At 39.1% G+C, this 27,467-nt stretch overlaps 1 protein-coding gene and 1 long non-coding RNA gene across 5 annotated transcripts in view; one reads left to right on the top strand and one right to left on the bottom strand.

The window, feature by feature from the left end:
• Positions 1 to 27,204, bottom strand: part of DMXL2 (Dmx like 2) — a 54,414-nt gene extending 27,210 nt beyond the window's left edge. For all 4 annotated transcript variants that reach the window (XM_068143814.1, XM_068143816.1, XM_068143815.1 and 1 more), the window contains exons 1-17: positions 27,066 to 27,204; positions 16,908 to 17,033; positions 15,125 to 15,196; positions 14,207 to 14,285; positions 12,633 to 12,789; positions 11,540 to 11,606; positions 10,744 to 10,922; positions 10,014 to 10,194; positions 8,976 to 9,150; positions 8,053 to 8,286; positions 6,803 to 7,080; positions 5,932 to 6,619; positions 4,998 to 5,119; positions 4,046 to 4,135; positions 2,716 to 2,833; positions 1,221 to 1,340; positions 579 to 806 (exon numbers count right to left, since the gene is read on the bottom strand). In XM_068143814.1, the coding sequence (XP_067999915.1) occupies positions 579 to 806; positions 1,221 to 1,340; positions 2,716 to 2,833; positions 4,046 to 4,135; positions 4,998 to 5,119; positions 5,932 to 6,619; positions 6,803 to 7,080; positions 8,053 to 8,286; positions 8,976 to 9,150; positions 10,014 to 10,194; positions 10,744 to 10,922; positions 11,540 to 11,606; positions 12,633 to 12,789; positions 14,207 to 14,285; positions 15,125 to 15,196; positions 16,908 to 17,033; positions 27,066 to 27,152 (3,001 nt within the window). In that variant the 5' untranslated portion in view covers positions 27,153 to 27,204. The remainder of the gene's footprint in view (positions 1 to 578; positions 807 to 1,220; positions 1,341 to 2,715; positions 2,834 to 4,045; positions 4,136 to 4,997; positions 5,120 to 5,931; positions 6,620 to 6,802; positions 7,081 to 8,052; positions 8,287 to 8,975; positions 9,151 to 10,013; positions 10,195 to 10,743; positions 10,923 to 11,539; positions 11,607 to 12,632; positions 12,790 to 14,206; positions 14,286 to 15,124; positions 15,197 to 16,907; positions 17,034 to 27,065) is intronic.
• On the top strand, positions 623 to 18,869 carry LOC137443801 (uncharacterized). The gene is made up of 4 exons (XR_010987984.1): positions 623 to 761; positions 10,052 to 10,167; positions 11,548 to 11,636; positions 18,787 to 18,869. It is a non-coding gene; the product is annotated as an uncharacterized lncRNA (long non-coding RNA).
• Positions 27,205 to 27,467: the final 263 nt, after the last annotated feature.

The following is a 27,467-nucleotide window of genomic DNA, read 5'->3' as shown; positions in this document are numbered from 1 at the left end:
CAAACATATTATGACTGATAACAGTCTTGCAGCTTCAACATTTCTAATAATCTGCATTTCAGTTCACTCTTCAATGCAGATAAGATGAAACTGAGCTAATTAAGACAAGAGTTGTTAAAAGAATGGGAGGACTACAAAGCCTTAATCAGATGAGTTTAAGGAAGTTAAGCTTAGGTTCATAGAACCTGCCAAAATAAAACCCAAGAAGGGGGAAAAAAAAAGAAAAAGATAACAACACAGAAAGAGAGAAGGAGGTGTAAGTGCACTGGGTGAAAAAAAGCACTGTGTACAAAACATGTTAATGCTGGCAGATGAACAAATGGGCACAAAACTTTTATTAATGAACTAGGAGTAAAAACTAAGTTTCCAACTATTACAGCAGGAAGTTTCAGGAACACCTTTCCTGTGGGGACTTGATAGATGTATGAAAGGGTAATGTGACATGGAGACAATGATTTGAGAGAGCCTTTTCAGTCCTGTGTTCCCTGTATCAAATGTGACAGGCTGAGGGGATGTGGTATGATAAACTAGGAGTTAAATTAGCAGACCAGCTGGATAGAACAAGATGTTAAATTTACCTGCTGAAGGAGTTGCTCTTACTACCTCTACACCAACAGGAAGATCCAGAGGTTGGCTATACACAAGTCTGGAGCTCAGAATGAGTTTACTTGCAGTCTGAAGATTAGCAATTGATGAAGATCGTGGAATGGGACTTGTGCCAGGTGATACATCTGGAGAAGAATCCACGGTCTTTTGCTCAGGTACACTAAGCTTATTCTCTGATGAAGTAGCTTCAGTTGGTTTTGCTATATATAAACAAATTTCCAGTCTTAAAAAAATTGCTTATAAGTAAAGACAAGACATGAATGGCCTATAAACAGATTGTGCTTAAGCTGAACAGAGCATTATATGATGCATGCAGGTTTTTTCCTTTTTTTTTATTGCATGCTCTAGCTATTCATTTTAAGGTTCCCAGAACATTCTGAAATCCTGATGGTTTAAAATAAAGAATCTAGTACTTAAGTACATTATTTACCCTATCAACATGTTTTTTATTGCCATCAGTATAGAATGCAACCAATGTAAGTAATCTTACTGCTTCTATTGCAGTATTGACTCTGAGGTTTCTGCTTGACAAAGGTGACACAATGTGTTATAAAAGCTTTATTTTAAATAATAGGAAAGAAGTATCTGTCTCTAAGAAAATTACAGTCACTCACCTAGACAGGCTTGCACAGATTTGAGATGAAGGTGCCACATCTGAAGAATGGAGCAGCCATTGGTATCTTTTTCAATTACTACTAGGTAGAACTTTTCTGAGAAAGGTGGTGGACGATACCCTGTAATGTAATCATAAAACATTTTCAATAGCAGAAGACTGTCTAAAAATTGATACTGAAACCCCCATTTTCCTCTTTGAAATGGTTGTACTATAAAACAAAATATTCAAACTGTATCAACATTTTTTTGTGCTCATAGCTACAGAAGAATTAGAGACTAACTTACAGACAACCTGAATATTAGTGGTATATCTAATTCATTAGGTATCTATGCTTTCTCAATCAGTTTTAACTACTGCTCAATTGTAAAGGTTCTTTCCCATCTACCTTTCTTCCTCCTGAAGTTTTAAGCTTACTACTGAATTCCCCAGTTACTTGCTACTCCACTAACTTGTAAGTCAGCTATATTCACCTTATCACCTGGAAGGAACCAAGTGTTGATGCAGAAAATACACTTCTGTTCTATTCTGTATACACTTTGTGTGTAACATATGACAGTCAATTTTTCAAAATTACATATAAGTTAAATTGTTTCACTCATAGAATCATAGAATCAGCCAGGTTGGAAAAGACCCCAGAGATCATTGAAGTCCAACCTATTACCTAATACCTAGTATCTCATGACTAACTAAACCATGGCTTCAAGTGCGATGTCTAATCCTTTTTGAACACCTGCAGGGACGGTGACTCCACCACCTCCCTGGGCAGCACATTCCAATGGCCAATAACTCTTTCTGTGAAGAACTTTCTCCTCCAAGGGAAGCAGAACAGCCATTACCATGTAAACACAAATTCATACCAGCAACGTGAAACAGCTGTTTTACTGACTTTTGCATTCCCATTACAAAGGGAACTAGCATATGCCAGCTAGATTTCAGTGTTCTTTAAGAACATTTTGGTAGCTACTTAATTATGTTCTACCTTAGAATAGAATAGAATAAACCAGGTTGGAAGAGACCTTTGAGATCATCAGGTCCAACCTATCATCCAACACTATCTAATCAACTAAACCATGGTACCAAGCACCCCATCAAGTCTCTTCCTAAACACCTCCAGCAATGGTGACTCCACCACCTCCCTGGGCAGCCTATTCCAATGGCAAAAAACTCTTTCTATGAAGAACTTCTTCCTAACATCCAGCCTAAACCTCCCCTGGTGCAGCTTGAGACTGTGTCCTCTTGTTCTGCTGCTGGTTGCCTGGGAGAAGAGACCAACCCCCACCTGGCTACAACCTTCCTTCAAGAAGTTGCAGACAGCAATAAGGCCTCCCCTGAGCCTCCTCTTCTCCAGGCTAAGCAACCCCAGGTCCCTCAGCCTCTCCTCATAGGGCTTGTGCTCCAAAACCCTCACCAGCTTTGTTGCCCTTCTCTGGACATGTTTCAGCATGTCAACATTTCCTAAACTTAGGGCCCCAGAACTGGACACAGTACATCACCTTGTGATGGCTGGAAAAATATCTCAGTTTCCTTCCCTTCCACATCTTCCTTGTGTGGTTTGTATCCCAAAATGAAGTCTTCTTGAAAGACATGAAGCAATTGTGTGTTTGAGCCACACTGAAACATTAAGCAATAGTCATGCTTTCAAAAGAATACAGCAACCTTTTGCACTACTGAAATTCTTTTATAATGTTGAAAATTTTAGCCTGTCAGAAAAACTAACCATTTTGCTCTTATAGTAAGATAACAGGATATTCTAGAACCTATTGTTTGTATAGTCAAATAATTTCACTGACATCTACAATTTTAAACAAATTCTGTATTTTTGCCAGTTACTGACAAGTGATTTCATATCTGACTGGTTTATACTTCCTTAAGTGTTGAATACATAAGAGTGGCAAAAACTCTTAGGCTTTTAGCTCTTTTCAAGTGGGAAAGCAGGTCTGTGGTGAATTGCTTGGGATCTAAAAACCAGATTTACAGATTTTCCTTCTCTCAGGTATATCAACAACTATCCTTCCTGAAAGCAACAGACCTGTCTGCAGTACCTCTACCTCTCTACAAAGGAGGTTGACGGCAGTAAAATTCTTTCCTGCAAGACAGGGAAAATATGCCCCCCCAAGACAGTGTTGCCAAAGATTTTGTGTTGCAAGACATCATCATTTTCCAGAGAAACACTGAGAGAATTCCCTGTAAAAAAAAATACTTAAAAGGTATGTAAACGTATTGACAAAAAGAGAAAGACTTCTTTATGTGTGTCTAAAACAGCCAGATGTGTAATTACAAAATGGTAAAATAGAGTTTTTACAGGCTTACTAACAGAAAACAGCAGTGAAACACATAGGGTCAAATAACTATGAGTATGAACAAGGTGTAGTAATACTGCCTCCTCCTTCTTTGAAATTTCTAGCTGTATTAGTTAACAGATAAAATATTATCTTTGGCTATGATTCCTACATTTTGAAAGAGTCAGGATGAGTTTTTAGGATTGGGTTTTTTTTTTAATGTTGTTCATCTTTTAGTTTTCTTTGGAGAGATTGTTATGTTTTTCCCCTTTTAATTACGTTGGCTTGTAAATCGGGCTTTAGTTAAGTTTTTATCAAGATTCATGCTTAGAAAATACCATTACACTCTAACAATGGGCTTTCAGCTCTTTGCAGCTAAAAGCAAGTCTGACTAAAATGTTCAAGATATCTCAATGTTCACTAAAACTCAAGATTATGATCATAAAGAAATGTAATCTCTTTTACCTCTTTTCAACAGTTTAGGTAAATTAATAGACTAAGCTATTAAACACCTTTACAAGAGACTCTTAAATAATTTATTTACTTTGTTAGTTATTGCATCAAGTTCAATAATGCATCCTGGTCGAGCAGTAGACTGTTGGCTCACAATGTTAAACACCTCCCCAATAAGTTTCTGAAACAGAGGAAAATGAGAAGAGTTAATATACTTTTGTTGCCTAAACCTTCCTCATCAGCATAAAAGGTTTCATGTTGTCATTTTGGCACTCATGAATAACGCATTTACCAAAACATTTGCACAAGTGTGAGGCTGTAGCCGTTCACGAGGATAGCACATCCGTTTCTTAAAGAAATTAAATGTTTCTTTAAAGATTTATCCATTCACAACATAACTAATATCTGTGCCATGACAAACATATATATGCTGCTTAACTTTTGTTTAAAGTGAAGTACAGCTTATATATAAACTAAAGGCTATTTATTGGTTCTTGGTAGAACATTCACAGTCATTGCTCCTAGAACTGATTCATCAGACCAACCGAAATATTGACAAGCTCTGTCTTGCAAAATAGCTTCTAAAATAACAGAAGGGAAAAAACCAGTTGTGCTTCTTTATACTGTAACAGTGCAACAGACTTTACTTAATTAAATGAATTGTAAAAAGCATGAAAAAATTTATTACAGAAAAAATAAGATCTAATATTACCCTTAGCAATAACCTGCTGATTCCCTCCTATCCCAATACCTCTGCCCTTCCTCATATATATATGCAACTTAGATGGACACACCTAAGCCTTGATCTTCTATTTTCACCTTCCCCCTAGCTATTCTCTCTTTTGAGAAGACAAAGAAGGAATCCTGTTTTACCTTTTCTCACCTGCTACAGGTTGGGGAAACTTGTCAGGGAAACTGTTTCAGTCCAGCAGCTCTCAGTAGCAATAGCTGCATTTCTGTCTGCTAATGTTTACAGACAACTACAAAGTTGCCTTGATTAGTTTTGTTTTAATACTTTCACACCATTTCTACATAAAACTTACAGATGATTCAGGGTCAGATAATTCATCTAGAAGTTTTCGTGCATCTACAACGGCTTGATAGAGTCTCAGGTTTGTGCCATCAGATGCAACAAAGCAAGCACTAGCAGAGTTGCAGTATGTACCTAAGAGAAAGCACAGAAATCTCACAGCTAAAGGAAAAATGGCAGTCAAATAGCATCAGGTACTTTATTAAAATCCACTTCACAGCATTTGAATGTTTCTAACAATTTTTATAAAGTACTGTAGCAAAAAAGCCTAAGCAAATGTATACATTACAACAGTGTTACTGAACTCTGAAATAACTCCCTTTCTGCTCATTCTTGTAGCTGAAACTCTTCATAGAGGTTGAACAATCTAAGCAAAATTCCTGTATGTTCACATTGTTCACACATACAAATACCAGTGTGTAGTACACTTAAGGGAATGCTGCCATTCCTTAGAGTAGTTATGTTCTCTTCACAGTTCTCCTTCACTAAGAAGGTGCTCAGAAGGGCTAATTCTAGTTCCTCTAGGTTGTCAGAGATGATTCAGAGTAGGAGTCCAGGTTAAATGTTCAGCTATATTTGCTGTAGCTTTTTTTCCTTGTTTACTGTCTCTAAGCTTTTCAGATAAAATTAACCTCTAGGATTATTTCCTTCTATCCTCCAGTCAAAGGGCAAATATAAAGGTGGAAGGAGAAATATTTCTGCAGTAGTAATACATGAAAAACTGTAATGGAGTGGATTTTTTGCTTCTTTGCAGACCAGATTAAATGTTTTGAGGTAGTTTAGCTTCAAATGAAGTAAAAATGCTTACTTTGCATAATATGAGGAAAATGCAGAAAATTTAATATAAATGCACTTTAATTTAATATAAATGAAATAATTTATGTTAATAAAGTAATTCTATGAGTCACAGTGTTAACTATCTATGGAAACATGCCAAGTATACTCACCAAGGCAATAGCTGGGGATAAGTGTTGGAAGCCAGGCTACATTAGAGAAAGCGGAGGTGTGCAGAGAGTTAATTCGAGCCAATTCGGATACTCCTCCAGTGTATGATAAAGGTCCTATAGGGTCTACACGCCACAGAATCAGCTCACTATAGATTGCATTTGGGTCATGGAATGTACGGGTTGCTGCGTTTTTAAGCTGCTGCCTAGGAGAACCTTTCATATGTTTAAGAGGATCCATTATTCTGTTTATCCTGTCAGAGTCCCAGGAACTGTCAGGCTCAGGAGTTAACAGAGCATTATGATGAGAAGATGTTAGCAGTAATGGTAAAACAGAATGGCAAGCTAGATCATTGAGATGAAAACGGTGACCACAGTACCTGAATTTATGTGATACAGTCAGCACAGTAGTGAAAGCTGATTTATCAGCAAAAGTAACTGCCCACTGATTTAGAGAGCCATCTATATGTTTGGAAATCATCATTACTACGGGAGAAATTATTGCACTGTCCTGGGCAAGGCTTGGTCCTTTATTTGCTAGAGTGTTATCTGGGAAGTCCGTTGTCTTCTGATATGTTGCATCACTGTTATCTTTTATAAAGACAGGGCAAGCATACATCATAATATTTTTGCTAAGGGAGCTAGCATCTCCTGATGGAAATGCAACAGGAATCCTAGAAGAAAATGAAACCTAAAAAAAGAAAAAAAAATTAAATTAGAATATGACAACCCAGCTTAAGTCTGAATAAACATTAGCTGTTTCACAAAAAGTCCTTCAAATGATATTCATACTGAAGTTCAGATATAAAAGAAAGGGCACAATGACTGCTGATTAAGATCATAAATAATAGAACAATTTGAAACATACAAATACCTGAACTTGTCGAAAGATGCCTGGAGTGTGTTCATCTAAATATTTCACATGCCACACCAAAAAGGTACCATCAACAGGATGAATAGTAAAAAGCATATCTGGATTTCTGTTCCATTCAGTAAGGAGCAACTCAATTTTCCGATCTAACAAAACTGTTGGAAGAGGCATACGCGGGCCTGCTAGTAGAGATGTTTTGGGGCTTCCCTCTCTTTCACCATCTTCATGTTCTGAAGAGCCTGTACCAGTGCCTGTCTCTGATTCTCTATCTATAGACAAGTCTGCAACAGAAAAGAAACATGACACTTTACCCAATGCAAATATTTCCCTATCAGTTTCTAGTAAAAAACCACAGTATTGTTTTAATCTGCTAATAGTACTATCTGGTAAGAACATTCCTGCACACTGAGGGTAGAAATGTCTTCCTTTGGTCTGTCTTTTAAAATATGAGGATCTGGCCATTTGCTGCTGCTTCTGACTATGCAATAGAAGTAATAATAAATATGACAGTAAAAATTCAGACCTTAGAAGTGATGCTCTGTCTAAGATTATTCTGGTCAACTATATAAAACCACACTTTTTATATCATTCTGGTTCCAAATTAATGTGGAAGCTTTTTGTATTTAGAAAACAACCATGAAATAGATGGTATGTGATAACTGATGAAGTAATACATATTGCATGTTGAGTAAGAATTATCACACACTTAACCACAGCATTGATAGTCTAGATTTTAAGAACCTTATTGGCTTCATCAGCAATATAATGCATTTCTGGATGGATATGCTTTCCATCATTAATCTCCAAACATGTCTCCATTCCTTTGTTAACAGCTGCAATTGGGTTCATCAAGTGATCTAAGGTTTCACACATGTAAATCTTACCAGTACTGGAAACAGTGCAGTTACATTAAAATGGAGTTAGGTCCAACCCTTCTTGAAGCTTCCCATTAATTAGTATGTCATTACTGACAATCAGATGGTAAGGTAAATCGAGAGCAGATCCTAGCTCTAGTTTCATAGCTCACAAAAGCTACCTCTCTTTTCATGATGTATATTGCTATTGTCTTACAACAGAAAAGTACATAATTGAACGTCATGCTTAAAGCATCCAAAATTTCATCTGAAAATGAAATTAGATCAGTGATAAAATGTTAGCACTTACAATTCTTGTGCTAAATAATTGTATTAATTATTGCATTAATATAGTTCAAAATAATTAATGTGCTACTTATCTATCACAATATTACTAACCGTGATCTAATTTCATATGTAAGCCTCTCTCTTTTTCTTCCATTTCTTCCTCCTCTTCAACTTCAACATCAAAATCTTGTTCTGTTTGTTGCTCAGAAAGTTTTCTTAGATGCTGCATAAATACTTCAATAGAGGATGTAAAATTAAATTCTTTATTATTCAACCAGTGAACAACGAAGCCTCCATTTCCTTCATCTATATTAAAAGCTGTTCCAGCCATGACCGACGGAATATCTGTGGAGAATTGTAAACAAATAAACAAGCTATTTATGAGACTATTCTTTGCACATATATATACAAATGCACATACACACAGATTTCTTAATTAAGACATTTAACTTATTTAAAGTAGAACATAATTTGTGCCTGTAAAAATGACACAATTGCATCTGTAGGATACAAATCGAGTTTCTATATGCAATTTTAATTAAAAACACAATTATAGTGTGGAGTTCTAATTGCTTAGTTTCACATGTTGCAGTGTTGTCATTTCATGTACATGTTTTAGGTAAGGCACATGACTGCTCTTTTCCTTGTTTAAAATATTCTATATTATTCTATAAAATGCAGATAGTTCCCTGCCAAGGAAAAAAATAAATCCATCTGCTACAGGTTTTTTTTACTTCATTATATATTGTAGGATGCTCTCTATTCATCATATTCCACTGACTCCCCAAACCCAACAATCAAACACCAAGCAGACTTGAAATTTAGGTTTCTTTTGCTTTCTGACATGCACAGATGAATTTGATTGCCTTTCCAAAGTGCTGAAGGTATTCAGAATAAATTAAGCCTTGTTTATCTTACAAAGCTCTATGCCAAGCAACAGGCTTCTGAAGCAAGTCTTTCTATATGCCTGTATTCAATTATTATTTCCTTAGTACAAATATATTGTTACAACTTAATAAGTGGTTGTACTTCACCTGTGTTAGGGTTGATGCTTGCTGCTATATGGAAGTGCCCAAGGGCATTTGCATGATGTGAAATGTGACGCTGAACTTCATGAGTACCCTGCTGATCCGGCAACACATCCGTGTGGGTAACAAGAACTGAAGATCTCCTTTGTCCTTTTCTCATGTTTTTCAAATGGTGAATTGTCTGGTAGAGTTACAAAAAATAAATAAATCCTAAAAAACTGCAAGGCAAAAATTCATACTTATATAAAGCCTACAGCTTTTTAACATCCTTCTACATAGAGAAGTGAAGACTAATTTCAACAGCATTTTTTTTTAATTAGAGATTAGTAATGTTTATGCACATGAGCTTTGCCTTTGGCCAGAACTGTTCTAACAGTCTTCTGAAAGTTCCTTTGATATCTACTCGCGCAAGACAAAAATACACACTATTTTGTGTAACATTCATAAACAAGATTACAACAATCTAAAAGCAGTAACCTTTGCAATGTAATTTTATGATTAATTATTTTTGTGTTAACTGAAAACTGATGAGACCACATGGAGAGCACAAGCATAGCTGGTTCCACTCTCCCTGTCTGGTGACGGTCCTGATATGTGAGAAATAATAACTTGGTCTGATTTTAACAGTTTAGAGCCCAGTAATACCTCTGTTTGGAAATGCAATTATCAAGTCTAATAAATAAAAACTAAGAGTATATTTACTGCTCCCACTGTTACAACTACAGACATTCAGACCAAATCAGAAAGACACCATCACGTACTATTCCATATTGAGCATTGTGTCTTCCCATCACTATTAGTTAGATATAGAAAAAGTACACTGAGTTTTACAAACATGGAGCTGCGCCAGAGAGCAGCAAAGTCTCTGACTTCTTCAGTATTTAGTTAATGAATTCAAAAACTGACAAGAAATAATTCATTCTGTTTTGTTGTGCTTCTAAGGGCTAGATATTACACATCATTAGAGTTCTACATCCTTCAAATATTTAAGTTCTAAGGATCTTGAAAGAAAAAAAAATCGACAAACCAAGTATTTACTCATACCTCTAGTGCATGCTGTATTTTGTCCTTTTGCTTTCCAGACTGAGAGGTGGTGCTAATGCTGGAAGTGCTAGTTTCACAGATTTGCTCACCAAGAAGAGTATCTTCTGGTAACAACGTCTCTGCCCACAGCCGACAGATGCCATCAAGACACGATGTAAGTAATACATTACAGACTAAGCCCCTAATGGTAGACATAGCAAGGTTACTACCCAATGTAGCTACATTAGGATTATACAAATATTCAGTAACTGTTGTTTCATTCACATTTCTGCCACTCCCCTAAAGGTTTTATATATCAGTAGCACAAAAACTGTAATTATGAAACTGCCTCAATTCTCTGACTTGCTGAACTACTTGAAGAATGCACATATTTTATTAAACAATGAGAAGTGAAACTGAACAAAGAATTAAATGCCAGTATATACAACAAGGTGCAGAAAACAGCTACCTAAATGCTGATTATTGAAACAATATTTTATTTCCAATGTTATAGCATCATTTGGTTAAGACAGTGCCTTACAGTCATGCTTCCTTGCATAACTTGAGATGGCACTGAAGTTTATACCATATGTTCGAATAAATCTCATCTCTGATGTGGGGTGTTTTTTTTAATTCTTGAAAATACAATCAGAGAAATCTAAACATGTTCTTAATGGCTTAAACAGAGCATTAAAAAATTACTTGGCCAAAGGCTTGTTTAGTTTTTGTTTGAAAAAGAAACCTTTCGAACCTGGGCATGTACTTGCTAATGTTACGCCATGAAAATCCTGTCACTGCTCGAGGGTGTGCCAAATAAACAAATGAGAAGTTGACAGGCTCTGAGCACTTCTTCTTTTCTTCATTCTCTTGGGGCAGAAGAGACGACTTCCAACCAGTCATAGGATACCAAACTTTTAAAAGGCAGTCATCCTAGGTAAAGCAATTAAACAAATAAAATCACAGGGTTAACTGGCTGTAATTTTAAAAGTCACAAAACAGAAAATCCCAAATAAGCAGGAAATTGCTGTTCTGGTATCTTTAATGAAAATTTAATCTGTGGCCCATAACTATTTGCAGTTTTTCAGACAACCCATTTCTGAGATCACTTATTTCATTGATGGTCATTCTGGAAATGAGTTACAGGACTGAAGAAATACTCTACTGGCCAACACTCCACTCTGATAAGGAATTGTTCCAGTTCAGTTGCCCCCTCCCCTTCTCTTGGTTCACTATGCATTTTCTGCATAGCACGTATGTATGCTTAAATCTCATGTCCAATTCCCTGCAACAATAGAAGCCTGAAATAGGCTCCTCACACTACACTATTAAGATCATTAACAGTCAGTTTCCCCACTGAGACAATTCATGCTAAGTCCCTGTGTAATGCTGTAATGTAACATCTCATATGTAATGGCACAGTATTGCATATGAGATGATAGTTACACCTAGCTCAGACTACAATAGAATGTATGGTCCAAGACTATTCTATATTACTTTTGTCAAACAAATGCAAATCACTTCTATAATTATTCTTTTTTTGTCCTTACCTTCCCAGCTGTTGCAAAGTATTCACCATCAGGTGACCATGCCATCAAATGTACCGATACTGCAGTCCTAAAGAACATGAGAGTGAAGTTTTAAATTGTAAGTATAGTCTATAGTCTACTCTGCTGTATTATTCCATGTGTATTCTATAGCATTATTCCACCTGCATTCATTTAAGTACTACTGTTCATTATTTAAATGAAATATATTAGTATTTTATAGCTGTTGCTTTAAGCATACTTCAGAAACAGCAAAATCATCAAAAGTATACACTACAATGAAACAAAATATTTGGTATTTCCACACTTTCCCATGTAGTCACAGAAGTGAAGTTTCTCGCACCTGCTCCTCTACTCCCAGTGAAGACAAATAGTAGGAAGAAACAAGTGAAGATCTTTTAGCTAATTTGTGATACCATTTGTCTTTGACTACCGTTTATGGGACAGCTGTCTGAAAGAGGAAAGCAGCCTACACAATGCTTTGTGGGCACAAAATCTGTAACTGCTTCCAAAAAGTCAGAAGAAAACAGGTTCACAGAATCATAGAATGCTAGGGGTTGGAAGAGACCTCCAGAGATCATCAAATCCAATCCCCTGCAAAGAAGGACCACTTAGAGCAGGTAACACAGGAACAAGTCCAGGCAGGTTCATAAGACAGCTGCTTCCCAAGTCTGCATATATATATACACACAAATGGCTGATCATGAAGCACTTCTGTGACACAGACCTCAAATAAAGGATAGAAAGACTTTCAGGACCCTCCTCCTAAGATTCAGGAAGCAGCCCTCATATTTATCAGTGTAGCATATCTGCCTGCTACTGCTCCTCTGTTCAGTCTCATCCAATATCTCAACACTACTTTCAAGATGAGAAAACAGGGAAAATTTAGACATACTGTAGTGCAGCACAGTTTGAGCAAGCCCTTGATTAGGTTATCTGGTGATAGGTCACTTCTGGATTAACTTACATGATCTTCTTTTATTGTATTTTAAGCTGATGTAAATGCACATTTTCAAGTATGGTTTTGGAGAGAAGACAGACTTGATATATGAGGCGGCATTGCCATTTGTCTGCAGATAAAAACCATCTCACTCACTTGCACTGCCAGACACATTTCCAGTCATTTAGAACTGGGAGAACTTTATCATCTTTGATCTGACTGACAGAATCATCATCTTCATCTTCTTCTAGAATGTCACTAGATGGAGGGGCCCACAATTGCAAGAAGTCAGTTGCTGTCAGCAGCCTGTTACCTGGAAGAGAGCAATATCAAAGCTGTGAAACCAAGATGATGTGTGTTTATTGAAAGATTAAACCTGTTGTCATTTTGATAATTATTCAGCACAGGTTGAAAACTCAATGTTAAAAAGTCTATTTTAAATACAACAGAGTATTCAATCTGTGGTGGGTTGAAATTCCACCCCCAACATTAAAACTACCACACAATCATGTATTCACAGAATGGTTTAGGTTGGAAGCGACTGTAAAGATCATCTAGTTCCAACCCCCCTGCTATGGGACACCTACTACACCAGGTTGCTCAAGGCCTCATCCAACTTGGTCCTGAACACCTTCAGGGAGGGGGCATCCACAACCTCCCTGAGCAACCTGTTCCAGTGTCTCACCACCCTCACTGTAAAGAACTTCCTACTAATATCCAGTTTCAATCCACCCTCCTCAAGCTTAAAGTCGTTCCTTCATCACTGCAAGCCTGTCTAAGTCATCCCTTCCTGGCTTTCTTGTAGGCCCCCTTCAGGTACTGGAAGGCTGCTCTAAGGTCTCCCTGGAGCCTTCTCTTCTCCAGTCTGAACAGCCCCAACTCTCACAGCCTGTTAGGATTGGTGCTCCAGCCATCTGATCATCTCCGTGGCCTGCTTCTTGACCTGCTCCAGCAGTTCCATGCCTCTCTTATGCTGGGGGCACCATAACTGGATGTAGTACTCCAGGTGGGGTCTCATGAGAGCAGAGTACAGGGGGAGAATCACCTCTCTTGTTCTGCTGGTCATACTTCTTGTGATGCAGCCCAGGACATAGTTGGCTTTCTGGGCTGCAAGCACACATTGCCAGCTCATGTTCAATTTTTCATCAACTGACATCCTCAAGTCCTTCTCCTCAAGACCACTCTCAAGCCACTCCTCACCTAGCCTGTATTTGTGCTTGGGATTGCCCTGAACCAGGCATAGGACCTTGCACTTGGCCTTGATGAACTTCATGATATGCAGCTCTTCTTATTGAAATACTTTTATAACATTTTTAAAGAAAAACCAAAGTTTTTCTGGTGCTTTCAAACAACCAATCATACTTAGCAATTAATGTTGCAGATGCTAAATAGCCATTCACATCTCAAAGAAATACACATTGTTAGACATCTTATGAATATCTGTCTGGGCATATTGCTGACTTTAATAGTGATAAAATTATATTTATATGCTTATTAGTTGTAATTTAAGTCAGCAACCTAACACTGGGATTCCCAAACTAAGACCTTGTATAAAAGACTCAAATGCTTGGCAAATGCTAACCATAGCTCCAGGTTTTACATGACAATGCCCAGGAACAAATCATCTAAACTATCCATACTTATGCTTTCACTTTATTACAAGAAAAATAATTTGTGTTCAAATTCTCCTGACTACAAATGTTGAACAAATACTTCAACCTTCACATTACCTTGAGGATCCCAAGCAAGGTTGTAAGACATAGAACTGAGGAAGAATTGCCCAGTTTTAAGCCACTGACACTTTAGTTGCTGTAATTTAAGAACAGTAAAGGATTAATTCTCACTTCAACAACAAAATATAAATACGCCACTATTTATTTCTTTCTGTATGAAACTGTTATTAAACCTCCTGCAAAAACACTCAGGACCATTCAGGGATGGCAGCATGGATGCAACAAAGACTGTGAAACTTGCTTGAGAACATATTCAATGCTTGAGTGCTCATCCATGGCTGTGCTATTTAAACAATCCTGGCTCCATGTATACCAGTCTAGGTTGTATTTCTCTATCACAGATCTGACAATCTCTTCAAGCTTCAAAAACAATACTGACTTGTCACCATGTCATTCCAGTATGAGATTCAAGAACAGATGTTGTTATGAACCTATCAGGAGTGCAGTCTCCAGTTTGATTCATGCAGTGGAAGATTCTATCCATCCAAACTTATGACAGTAGATGGTGGAAAATTTCTATCCATTAGTCTTTTGCGTGCCAATGTAATAACTGGCTGACAGACTTTTGCCTCATCTATCATAAGTATCATAGTATCAGTCAGGGCTGGAAGGGACCACAAGGATCATCTAGTTCCAAACCCCCTGCCATGGGCAGGGACACCCCACATTAGATCAGGCTGGCCAGAGCCTCGTCCAGCCTGGTCTTAAACACCTCCAGGGATAGGGCCTCAACCACCTCCCTGGACAACCCATTCCAGGGCTTCACCACTCTCATGGTGAAGAACTTCCTCCTCACATCCAGCCTGAATCTCCCCACCTCCAGCTTCATTCCATTCCCCCTAGTCCTATCACTACCTGATATCCTGAGAAGTCTAAGAACCTAGACAGAATTACAGTAATAAAATACATACTTACACAATTTCTTTTGTGAGAATTTATACCAAGTGGTTCAAAAATACAAACAGCATTTCCATATGACGCTGCAATCTGGAAAAAAAAATTGAAGACTCAAAATGTAAGGTGATGAGATAACTGTAACCGTTCTTTACTACACCAAAACAGCCACAGAATTTCTAGTGCCTCTTCTGTGTGACATCATTGAAGAAAAGTGAAAGAATGCAACTGCCACTAGTTGTGTTCTAGGTATACTTTCTCAAAGGAGTTGAGAAATACATACTTCTGAACAAGCTTTAAAATTTTAACTACAAAGAGGGAAGATGCCTTGTTTAGCGAGATAAACACTGTCAATCAGATGTACTATATTCTTCTAGGGTGACTACTGTTAGTGCACACCTGAAACGTGATGCCTCTACTACTTCTGCTCCTCTTCCAATTCACAGCTAATAAATTAATTATTAGTGTGTGAGGGTCTGTGTGTTCCCAGATTCCATTTTGTACCACTAAATAATAATTACAAGAAACAGGAGGGAAAGTAATTCTATTCTGAACCATTAAATACATTGAGGGGAAATAAGTCATAAACAGAAAAACTTAAATACTAATACCACTCAACCCCTCATTTTCTTTCACCCACCTATTTCACAGAAACCTCCATACACAAAGTGGTCTCCATTAGCAATTTATCTGGTCATGTTCCTAATCCTCATATGCTTATGAGTGCTTTTGGCTATCTCTACAATTCCTTTTACTTCCTTAAAATATTTTTAAAAGAAAACCTGCGTAATTTCTTCCCAGTCAGGGTCCGGTTTCCTGAGTACAGAAATGTAAAAGTTTCACACTTGTTACAAAACCTTCTTTCCTCTTTCAGAGGAGCTGAGTTGGGGGGAAGGTTTCAACAACACTTCCAAAGAAAAGAATAGACTGAGTTCAGAGTCCTCACTGCAGAACCACTCAGGAGTTCATGGTGAGCTTGCAGGGGCCACTGGTGCAGCTACAATCTCTCTGTGACTGCACTGCTCCAGTGCAGGGGCCTTGCCAGCTAAACCTGCCTGAATCTTGACTGGGGCTTTCTCAATACTACTACCAGTTTTCAGCTGGCTAGTACTGGTAGGCAGTGATAACTGACAAACAGAATTTGCTCAGTGAGCTACCACAATTCAAAATATCTTTTTTTCTCAGCAATCTGAACTGTCTCTTTAGCATTGTTTATTGAGCAAAAATCAAACCACACAGCCAGTGAAAGGGCCATGCAATTATGATGGCTCACTCTGTAGCACTTCTAAACAAATGCCTAAGATTTTCTGAAGAAAAAATACAGTATTTCTAATTCATTGATTTGCAGGACACACAAACACACACATGCATGTATGTATATGTATACATGAATAGTTTATCCATGTCTTCTTCTTTAGTTAGGTGAAAGTATACAATAATGAAGACAATAATTTTAGTACCATTCTATTTCTGATACTGTACTGTAACTGTAACTAATACTTATTTCCACGTTTTGTAAGACCTGTTATTGCAGGTCCCTGAAAGGAATAAAAAACATTGTTACCAGATGCCTCCTGCTTCCCCTGCCCACACCCACCTTGCCACAAAGAAATAAATAAACAAACGAACTAGTAAACAATTCTCTGAGTAACTCAAGAGATGTTACTCAGTTACAGATCAGTAAACGCAGATCTTTTTCATGCAATTAACTCATTGATACTATTAACCTGTTATGCTGTTGTTTAACTATTTTGTTTATTCATCTTAAGAAAAATAAACCTATTAGAATGTATAAAATCCTTACCCTGCCTTGTTGTTGGGAGCACTCCACACAACTGACCTGGATGTTTCCATGTTTAGCACCAGGAATAATTTGCACACATTCAAAGTCATTTGCCAGAATAACAATGTCACAACCAGAGCCATATGCCTGAAACATTTTTTTGAAGAAATACAATTACAAATTGATTTGATAAACGAATTGAACACATATTAGATGACTTACATTTCTGAGAGAGCTGTGAAAATCTCCTTTGAAACAAGATGTTAGCATATAGTGGGTTTATTCCTCACCCATTCAGTAGCACCAGTAGAATAAGCAACAAGTGAAAACAATGTAGCAAATCAGACTGTACATCTTCCCAGGGTTTAAATCACAGCATGTGGGAACAGTAAAAAAACACAAAACCAGACCACAACAACCAAACAACACCTAAACTTCTTCCAGAATTTCAGCTCTGTTGACTTGCACTTTTGTTTTGTGAAGCTTGTGTAGATTTTACTTGGGTTTTTTCTGTTTGTTTGTTTTGTTTTCTCCCCTGCAGCTCTTGTTGCCTTTTACAGCAAGGCAGCCTATAGTTCACCATTCAGGTGCACTTAGTGAATTTGCACAAATATATGTGCTGTGCACCTCTGATTTTTATTTTTTTAAAGAAAAAAGAAAATATTAAGTGACTTCCACAGGAATCCAATTTCTGGACTTTTCTAAGCTTTAAGAAGTGCACATTACTGTAAGGTCGTGCAACAGCAAAGATTTTTCTTGGATATATTGTATCTTGTGCAATACACACAACAGTAAATAACTTATGAACAAATTATAGAACAATGATAGCTTGCAGCACTTTTTATTGGCACAACAAACACACGTTTGCCAACCTTTCACGCACCTGCTCTAGTGTGACAGGATATTCTGAAAAACGTAATCACTCCAGATGATCTGTTCCACTGAACTCCTACATTAAGGCATTCAGGCACCAATTTACCAATTAGTCTTTTAAAAGTAAACAGCGACAGCTAGAAATCTCTTTCCTGAAAATAAGTTCCCCACTGATTCCAGGGCAGTGGGCAGACATTTTACAAGAGCTGAATTAAGCAGAGTGCAAGTACTCCACAGTCAATTTCAGATGATACAAAATTACTTTGGCATTTATCCCCTGCTTCTTTCGCAATAATTTCCAAAGTACTGTGTACTAGCCCTCTCCTTTAAACTCAATCAGTTTAAAGGCTGTCCATATTATATTTGAGATGTGTATGAGAAGTTGTGAGGTTTCTATAGATGTAGAGGATCAAGGCCCACTGATAGGCACACTAAGACAATGGTGCAAGACAAGCACGGGAAATAGATGAGACAATTTAGGTCTCATGACCTATGTCTACTTTCTGTCATCCTGGGAAGGAGTAACACGTGAGAAAGTCTGAAGAAAAAGGCTTAATTTAGTGCTAAAACCAAGAATAAAATAGAAATGCAAACATCAAAGCAGAATTCAGGCCTCAGAAATTAACACACAATACAACTGCATACACAAAAATGAAAACAGCATACAAGACACAGATTGTGTAAGGTCATCTCAAAAATAAAATGAAGTGGTTTTGTCTGAGTCCTCAAGCCCACAACCATTGTTCTGCAAAACTCTGAGGAACTGATACTGGTTATTAACAATGTAAGCAAGGGAAAACTCCCAACTGCTAAATGGTTGTTAGAGGAAGATTATCTAAGTAACAGAACATCCTAGCTCCTTAATGACTATGCTATGCAATTATTAGACCCATTCTGGAATGCAGTAGGTTATTAAAATGGAATAGAATTATTTGCAGGAAGTAAGAAAAAGACAAGATGCTGAGATAAGTTCTGCCATTGAACAGAAAGTCCTTTTCTTTTGTTGTTTTCCATCTTTTTATAACAGAATGTGGCAAAACAAACTCCACCAGTAGTGTGGAATGTTGGTCAGGACAGCAACTGTTCACAAGTAGGAAGAAAGATGATGGAGACCAGGATATGGATGCCCATATGTGGGTAGAAAAATAAAAGTAAGTTTGTGTTTAAGTAATTTGTTCATAATTCTAATATTCACAAGCAATTGTTATTCACTTCAAAGGGTAAGCAAAGAACTGAAAGGTACCTTTTCAACAGTCAGCCTCACAACTACTAATGCAAGCCTACTAAAAGACGTGACTTATACTTGAGTATGTCTATTGACACTGTAAGGCAAAGTAAGGTATTATCTTCCTTTTAAAATGTTTTATTTTCTTTTATCTCTTGTCCCCTATCCACATCTCTTATTATAGCAGTAAAGCAGTATTTTTCTGGCTAATTACACTATTTAGCATATTTTTACAGTTAAGTGAAAACATGGCCATGAATGAAAAGGGTGCTTTAGAATAAAAAATAAAATGGCTTTCTTGAAGAGTCATCAAAATATAGAGATCCCTTTTCTAAGTGAAACCTTATTACTGTCACTCTCATCCCTCCTACCCTTTGCCTGTATTTTCACTGCACTAACAAGTGACTCAGCATACCTAAGAGTCTTACACCAACAGAGGATCTAGCCCATTAAAGACCTCAGTTGGAAGAGGTTGCCAGCCTTCAGCTCTAGGTTCTATAAGCAAGTGCTGTCTCAGTTCTTTGGTCATTTTCTGTGTAGATATTTATTCTGAGAGTATCTCTCATTTCTTGAAAGTAAATTACAGTATATTTACCTTAAATCTCATATTTAAGGATATTTATTATAATTCCACCTTTAAGAAAAGGTGTCCCCTCATTTTCAAACAAGTGTTCACTTTTTCACATTTATAGTTTCCAAATTTCTCTGAACAGAAAAGGTCAGTGTCCTTCTCTGTACTCAAAGACATTGGCACATTATATGCCTAAATACAAAATTTCCATTTGATTACTTTTATGAGGCTTTTATAATATACTCAACATATTAACATGTTGATACTTGAACAGAACACATTTCTATTAAATTCTCTTTTCATTTTGTCCTTTCACTCCTTAAGCTGCTAACACAGTAAAAGCACCCTATGTCAGCAAAGAACAGGGAAGTGTCATAATATTTAATATCAGTAGCTCCTTCTTAAGGATTCAGCTGGCATCATCTTCAGGAAGATCATTCATGCTACCACCACAGGTTTCAATAATAATGCCAGAATAACAGTGGCCACAGAGTAACAATCACTGTATTTCTCTATGCAGCTCTGCTTAATCTAGTGGCTGAACTGAAGAGAGAAATTGCTAGACTTAGGACTGTAAGGGAATGTGAAAGGGAGTTGGATTTGAGGAACCAAGCTCTGCAGACTTCCCTAGCAGAGGGAGGTCACCCAAGAAGCAGCAGGAAATGGATTCAGGTCCCTGTTAGGAGAGGCAAGAGAAAACCCCCCACAGCTCCCCTCACCTTCCCAGCTGCCCTTGCAAACCATGTATGGGGCACTGGAAGTTGAGGGTGGGGTGACTGAGAGGGAAACAGCCCTTAAAAACAAAGGGATCCAGGAGGGCTGGACCTACTTCAAGAAAGAAATCTTTACTGATGATCTAGATGAGGGCATTGAGTCCATCATCAGAAAGTTTGCAGATGACACCAAGCTGGGAGCAGGTGTTGATCTGTTAGAGGGTAGGAGGGCTCTGCAGAGGGACCTTGACAGGCTGGACAGATGGGCAGAGTCCAAAGGCATGAGATATAACACATCTATGTGCTGGGTTCCACACACTGGCCACAACAACCCCATGCAGAGCTATAGGCTGGGGTCAGGGTGGCTGGAGTGCAGCCAGGCAGAAAAGAACCTGGGGGTATTGGTTGACAGCAGGCTGAACATGAGCCAGCCGTGTGCCCAGGTGGCCAAGTAGGCCAATGGCATCCTGGCCTGTATCAGGAATAGTGCGGCCAGCAGGAGCAGGGAAATCATTCTGCCCCTGTACTTGGCACTGGTTAGGTCACACCTTGAGTACTGTGTCCAGTTCTGGGCCCTTCAGTTTAGGAAAGATGTTGACTTGCTGGAAGGTGTCCAGAGAAGGGCAACAAAGCTGATGAGGGGTTTGGAGCACAAGTCCTGTGAGGAGGCTGAGGGAGTTGGGGTTGCTTAGCCTGGAGAGGAGGAGGCTCAAGGGAGACCTTATTAACATCTACAACTACCTGAAGGGTGGTTGTAGACAGGCAGAGGTTGGTCTCTCCCAGGCAACCTGTGTTAGAACGAGAGGACACAGTCTCAAGCTGTGTCAAGGGAGGCTTAGGGTGGATGTTAGGAAGAAATTCTTCACAGAAAGTGATTGGCCATCGGAATGGGCTGCCAAGGGAGGTGTTGGAGTCACCATCACTAGAAGTGTTTAAAAAGAGACTGGATAAGGCACTTAGTGCCATGGTTTAGTTGATTAGATGGTGTTGGGTGATAGGTTGGACTCAATGATCTCGAAGGTCTTTTCCAACCTGGTTAATTCTGTATTCTCTATTCTACTCTGATAAAAAGAATGGAAACCTGGTAAACCATGCAAAAAGGAAAGACAGAAAATAAGATTCCGAAATACTGTAATGGATGAGAGCAACACAGAGGTCTTAGATCAACAATTATGAGTAGTCACTGAATGAAACAAATGCAGTAAAACCACCCACATGGAATATTTGCCAACCTCCATTTCTAATGTCACTGATAACTCCAAAGAGAAAATTAAATGGAGTTGCAGCACTGCCAGAACACAAGGATGACTTGCAGGATCCATAAGCAACTAATAGGCTGTAGTTCGCCAGTGTCTGTTCTGTCAAGATCTGGGACCACTGAAATGAACAATGACAAAGCTCTAATTGAATGCAGGAGCACCAGACGTAAGTAGGACATTGTGTCCTATGGTCCGTTTTCAGATAACGGGGAAGCAACACGTGCATCTACCTTTTTCAGCTGCCCATGTGTTTTGGTTTGGTTCTCAAATGTTGAACACTGAAACTAAGAGAAAGGTAAAAATGTAGTCCTTCACACTCTCATCTTGCTTTTTCTTTATATTTTTCTCTGTATAAGGAATGACTCTTCTCTTTCTATAACCTGCAACTCTACAAATTCAGTGTAAGCAAAACAGACGCAAAGCGCTCAAGCTCCAGTGTGGACTGCTGAGGCATTCATTGCAAGGCAGTAAATAATGTGGAAGAAACAGAATCAGCCCATAGTGATACTACTTTTTTTAAAAAAAACCAGTTCATAAATATCCAAAATTACAAAATTTAATTAAAATATGCATTAAAATCTCAGTCAAAGCCTGTCTTTGCCATATATATATAGTGTAACATTTATCCCTAAGTTTCTGACTAGGGATAGTAAACACACAAGGTGCAGAAATTCCTCTACCTTCCTAGCAGCATTTAAGACACCTGAACTCTGAAAGGTTTCCCAAGTCTCCTCAATGGGCACAACATTTACACTTCTCCTCTACCTCTTCTCCTCTTCTAGTAGAATTACACACACTGAATGCAAAATAAGGTGTTGGGTGACAGCTTGGACTTGATGATCTCTGAGGTCTTTTTCAACCTTATTGATTCTATAACCAATAATAATCTACCTAACCCACTGCTGGCCTGTAGAACAGGCTCTCCTAAACTGGCATTTGAGAAAAGTTCATGATTAAATACTTTACAATATGCTTACACACACCCCTTCAGAAGCATCTGCAAATCAGTTCACAGTAGAGAACATGTAGATATATGTATGTAAATAAGTAATAATAAATCACTGAGAGTAATTAGCAGATAAGGGGCTTAATATGTAATTTTTCAAGAGGGATTAAGCAGAGGAGAATCCTACACAGCAGAGAAAACCTATTCTCAGTTGCTGTGCCTTCTGAATACAATGCTGTAGATGAAGATTTTGCTGGTCTTACTGAAGTAAAAATGTTTACATGGATGTGGGAGACTTTCATCTGCAACAGCTTCTGAAATTCATTGCCCACAGTTCCAGGCCAAGTGTCAGTACTGGCTTGGAAGACATCAAGAAGCTTGTCCTTTTCAAAAACTACTTTTTCCCCACCCCTATCAGAAGAGTTCTTGTGCACATATATCCCTAAAATCTGGTATTCTGATTTTTTCAATAATAATGTTTAGAGTTCCATATTTCATGCATTGTGTGCTGCTTCTATTGTGGTTTAACCCCAGCCAGTAACTAAGCATCACACAGCCCCAGTGGGATGGGAAGCAGAGTCAGATTGGAAAAAATAAAACTCTTGTGTTAATGTAAGAGTAGCTGAACTAAAATTACATACATTAATTATACTAATGAAAAGGATTGTAACAAAAAGATAAATAAATCTCAAGAAAAGACAAGTGATACACAGTGCAATTGCTCACCACCCACTGACTTGATGCCTGAGCTGCAGCTGGCCCCTCCCAGCCAACTCCCATCAGTTCATATACTGGGCATGATGTCCTGCAGTAGGGAATATCCCTTTGGATAGTTCAGGTCAGCTGTCCTGGTCCTGCTCCTTCCCAGCTTCTTATGCACCCACTCACTGGCAGAGCCATGGGAAATTGAAAAATCCTTGACTTAGGATAAGTACTACTTAGCCACAACTAAAATATTATTCTCACACTAAATCCAAAACGCAGCACTGCACCAGCTATCCAAGCTTAACCAGGACAATCTTTTACAAGATGTAAATATTCATTACCTTTTGTTTGTGGGACATTAGCCAGTGATTAGAATTTTAGTCTAGTCTTTAAGTAGTTGACAAAACTATGGAGATTTTTTTTTTAAGCCTAGGCTGACCTTAGATACAGCTACATTCTGTTCAGTTTCAGGGGGAAAAAATCCCCAACCCTGAGACTGGACAAAGGGCAGAGGTCATGTGAACAGAATCTGAACAGCTTATCTTCTTTATTTAAAACCACCTTACTCCATAGAAAGGTTGGTAAGATACATCCCATTCAAAGTTAGGGTCAGTGGCTCAAATTGGCTCAGGGTAAACAGGTTGCTTAACAAAAGCTAAGTGAAATCAACAGTGGTTTGAAAAATGCAGTTTACTACCTTTAAAAACTCCTTAGCTGCCATTAAGACTATAATGCTCAAATAACAACTCTTCTGTCTAGGCAGGGTGTGTGCTGTATCACTCTTCTGCATAAGGCTCAACTGTGGCCTTCTGTAAGCTCATGTGTGAAACGTGGTTAACAGTATTTGCTGAAATGCAACAGGAAGCAACAACAAGTTGAACAGTGCGTATAATTATTACTAGAAATTACTAATCCCAGATTTGTGTCATTTAGTACTTAAACCATTTGCTTATGCAGTGTCCTTTTTGGACCTCAATAAAAGGGAGGCTGAAGGCTGCATTATGAAGCCATTTTGTTTCATATCACCCTTCAAACAGAATTTTCCTGTTTATCACCACTCTAGGAGACTGGGCATGATACAGCTACAACATACACAGACCAGTCTGTTAACAAAGCATCTCTGTGCTTCACCCCTGATTTCAGAAATGCCAGACATATGTCAAGACTGCTGCAGGCAGATGTGGGAGCACAGGGAGGAAAGAACACTATGTGCACTTCAGATAATGGACTGACAAAAACTTTGTAGCCAACCTGCAGCACTGGCCTATTATTTGCATTTGTTTTGCTTTATGGAGTCACTGATACTTGGTTTTTTAGCAGGAAAATAAAGCATTATTGGCAAAATTATTTCCCTTTCTTATTCTCAGGGTAACTCAACGAGTTTCACCATACCTTTGAAAAAGTGGAGACAGAATACGTTATCATCTTAGCTTTAGCTACACTGACTTGGAAATTCAAAGTTTACCTTTGTCCCCAGCAAGGAGTCATGTAAACAAACCAAGAGCAAACCACAGAGGAAAGAATGGATGAAGAAGAACCTCCGAATTGCAGTGTCCCTAATCAGGAATGTGTTCCTTCTCTTAGAATACTAAGATTGCTGGAGTTAGACCTCTAAAGCAAGTTCATCTTAAGAGGACATTTCTCCTCAGAAGAAAAAAAGGAAATAGCTCCAAAATTATTAACTAGTAAATACATACACATTATTCCACTACTAAGTAAAGTAACTTAAACATTAGTGATTCATTTCTGCACACAAAAATGCTGTATTTTCAAGTCCCTGTGATGAATCAGTTGTAGCACTTTTGAACCCGTTCTCACACATTTTAAATGAATGCCCCAACATTAACCAAAATATAAACAAACACAATATGCACACAAACAATAGCTCCTCTGCCACAGCCCAACTTCATACGGATTCATTTAGTACATAAAGCATATACTGTGCAGAAAGACCTCCACTAACCTCTTGCCTTCTACTGCCCTGCTTCTGTGGTGTTCTAGAGGCTGACAAGGCTTAAGAGCGTATCTACAGAGCCAGGCTCTGTCACCAACACAGGTGATCTCTTGCTTGAACTGCAAATCCTGCTTCAGGATCTCGGTAATCATTTGGGGGTGGGGGGGGTGTCAATACAGTGTTATTGATGCTGACCAACAATTTAAGGTCAGGCACTAAGTGGCACCCACAGTGGATGGTAGATTATGATGCTACTGAGAGTACACAGGTAACTAATTTTGCAAGAATCTGGATATAAAACCCTGAACCTGCAAGCAGATGTTTTTAACTGCACAGTTTACTGTAGGACCAAGGCCTAGACCAGCAGAACATAATATAACAAATACAGAGAAAGGAGAAAAAGGGAAGAGGAAACTTGTACCTGTGGAAGACCAGAAGATACATTTATTGAAATGTAATTATCCCCTTAGTTCCCTCTGGACTGTATGATAAAAAATTTGATGCAGTAGCCAGAGAGGAGAGTGAGGTCTGTTACCTGCAGGTTCATCATTCATGTGCTACCAAAATGATTCTGTATGTTTTTGTAAAACATTACATCTGTTCTTGGAAAATTATTGTGTAAACCATAATACAGTACTCATTTTTTACGCTATCAAAACTATTACGAGAATGAACATAAAGTTATCTTTCGTAATACCAGCTGATTGACTTGTTAAATTGTCACACTACAAAGAAACACATTACCATATGAATATGAGTGAGTTCTTATATAAATATCAAAAGTAACAGAGATCCCTTTAATAGCAGTATGGCTGCATAGCAGCAGAACACAGAAAATGAAGACACACATGGTACCTTTTCTTTCTTAAGACTTTCAAGCATTCCTCACTGAAATCAGACATCTGTGACAATCTACAGAAAGCTTTAGATTACTTTAAATTTAGTTTGGTAAGTCTGTTGACAGTTACCTTGGGCTCAAAATTATGCTTTGTGTCATTTAGCTTGGAATTAGTTTGTGCCTATGATATAATCTTGTAAATATTAATACAAAAAATCTAATGAAACAATTTATTCCCAAATAGTAACATACTGATTAGCTGGTAGTATGTAAAACACCGCAGAAGGTGATCATTCAAAATCAGAGAAGCATTTTCATAAGCTAAAAAAGTGGGAATTGACATTAAGCAAAAATAGCCTATGGATGATAAACAGATTTTATTGTATAAATTACTAACTCCTGAAATTTACTTAGTGTGTCACTTTCTTTTCTCTTTCAGTTTAAGATGTGCATGTAACTAATTTGTGTAATACTAATCACAGCAACTGATGCCAAACGTTCATCAAAAGTGCAACAGACTATCTTCTCTTTGCAGAAAGACCATGAACCCCCCCTCCCCCCGACAAAAAAAACAAACAAAAAACAGCCAGCAAAATCTGGGGATGCACAGCGGGGTCGTCCCTGGCTGCCGGCTGGAATTTAGAGGATCCAGGGAGCACTCGCCAGAAGAAACGGGTACAGACACGGAGACCAGCCTCCATCTGCAGCTGTATCCCGGGAAAAGCGAGGAGCCAGAGTCCTTCTGGAGGGCGTCTCAGACGGCGACACTCCGCGGCGGGTCACGCGGGTCTTCCCACGACCCCTGCCGCCCGGGAGCAGTCCGGTGCCGCGGAGGAGCGCTCCCACCATACCCCACCCATAAACATGCCGGCTCTCAACCGCCCGCCTTCTCCACGCCACCCCGAGGCCCTCGCAACCCCGGCCTCGACCACCCCGATATATCAGCCCACAAACCACCCTATTCGTACCCCCTCCTCTCCCCGTCCCGACAGGTTAATCTCCTCCAGCCCCTCCCACCGCTCTCTTCGGGCCTACAAAATGCCTTCCCCTTCCCCCCCCTCCCGGCCGTGTCTCCTCTCGCACCGCCAGTATTACCGTAAAGGGGATGTCCTCAACGCTGCCCACCGAATAACAATTGTCCCCGGGGTTAACGGCGCCGGTGAGCACTTGGTGGAGATGCATCGCGTCTCTTTCCCCCGCCCCCGCCGCGCCGCTCTCCTAGGGACGGCAGCGCCGCTGCCGCCGGCGACGAGCGCTCGGAAACCCGGATGCCGCCGCGCTCCCGTACGCCTCGCGGGGCCGAGGCTCTGCTCGCTGCCGCGAGCGAGCGCGAGCGCGCGCGCGCCAGGGCTGGCAGGAGGGAGAGGTGGCGGGCGCGCGCCCGCCGCGCAGCGCCTGAGTCAGTTGGGGAGGGCCGTTGAGCGCGTGCGTGTGAGGCTGTTAAAGGTCGCGCGGGGAGGGCGGGGGGCGCTAGCCGCCGGCTCCCTGGGACGGGCG

Source organism: Melanerpes formicivorus, unplaced genomic scaffold (assembly GCF_026170545.1).
Source record: "Melanerpes formicivorus ecotype bairdi unplaced genomic scaffold, bMelFor1.0.p_v2 SCAF_10, whole genome shotgun sequence".
In the NCBI taxonomy this organism is placed as follows: domain Eukaryota; kingdom Metazoa; phylum Chordata; class Aves; order Piciformes; family Picidae; genus Melanerpes; species Melanerpes formicivorus.
The sequence above is the reverse complement of the archived record's forward strand: the minus strand, read 5'-3'. Positions and strand labels throughout refer to the sequence as shown.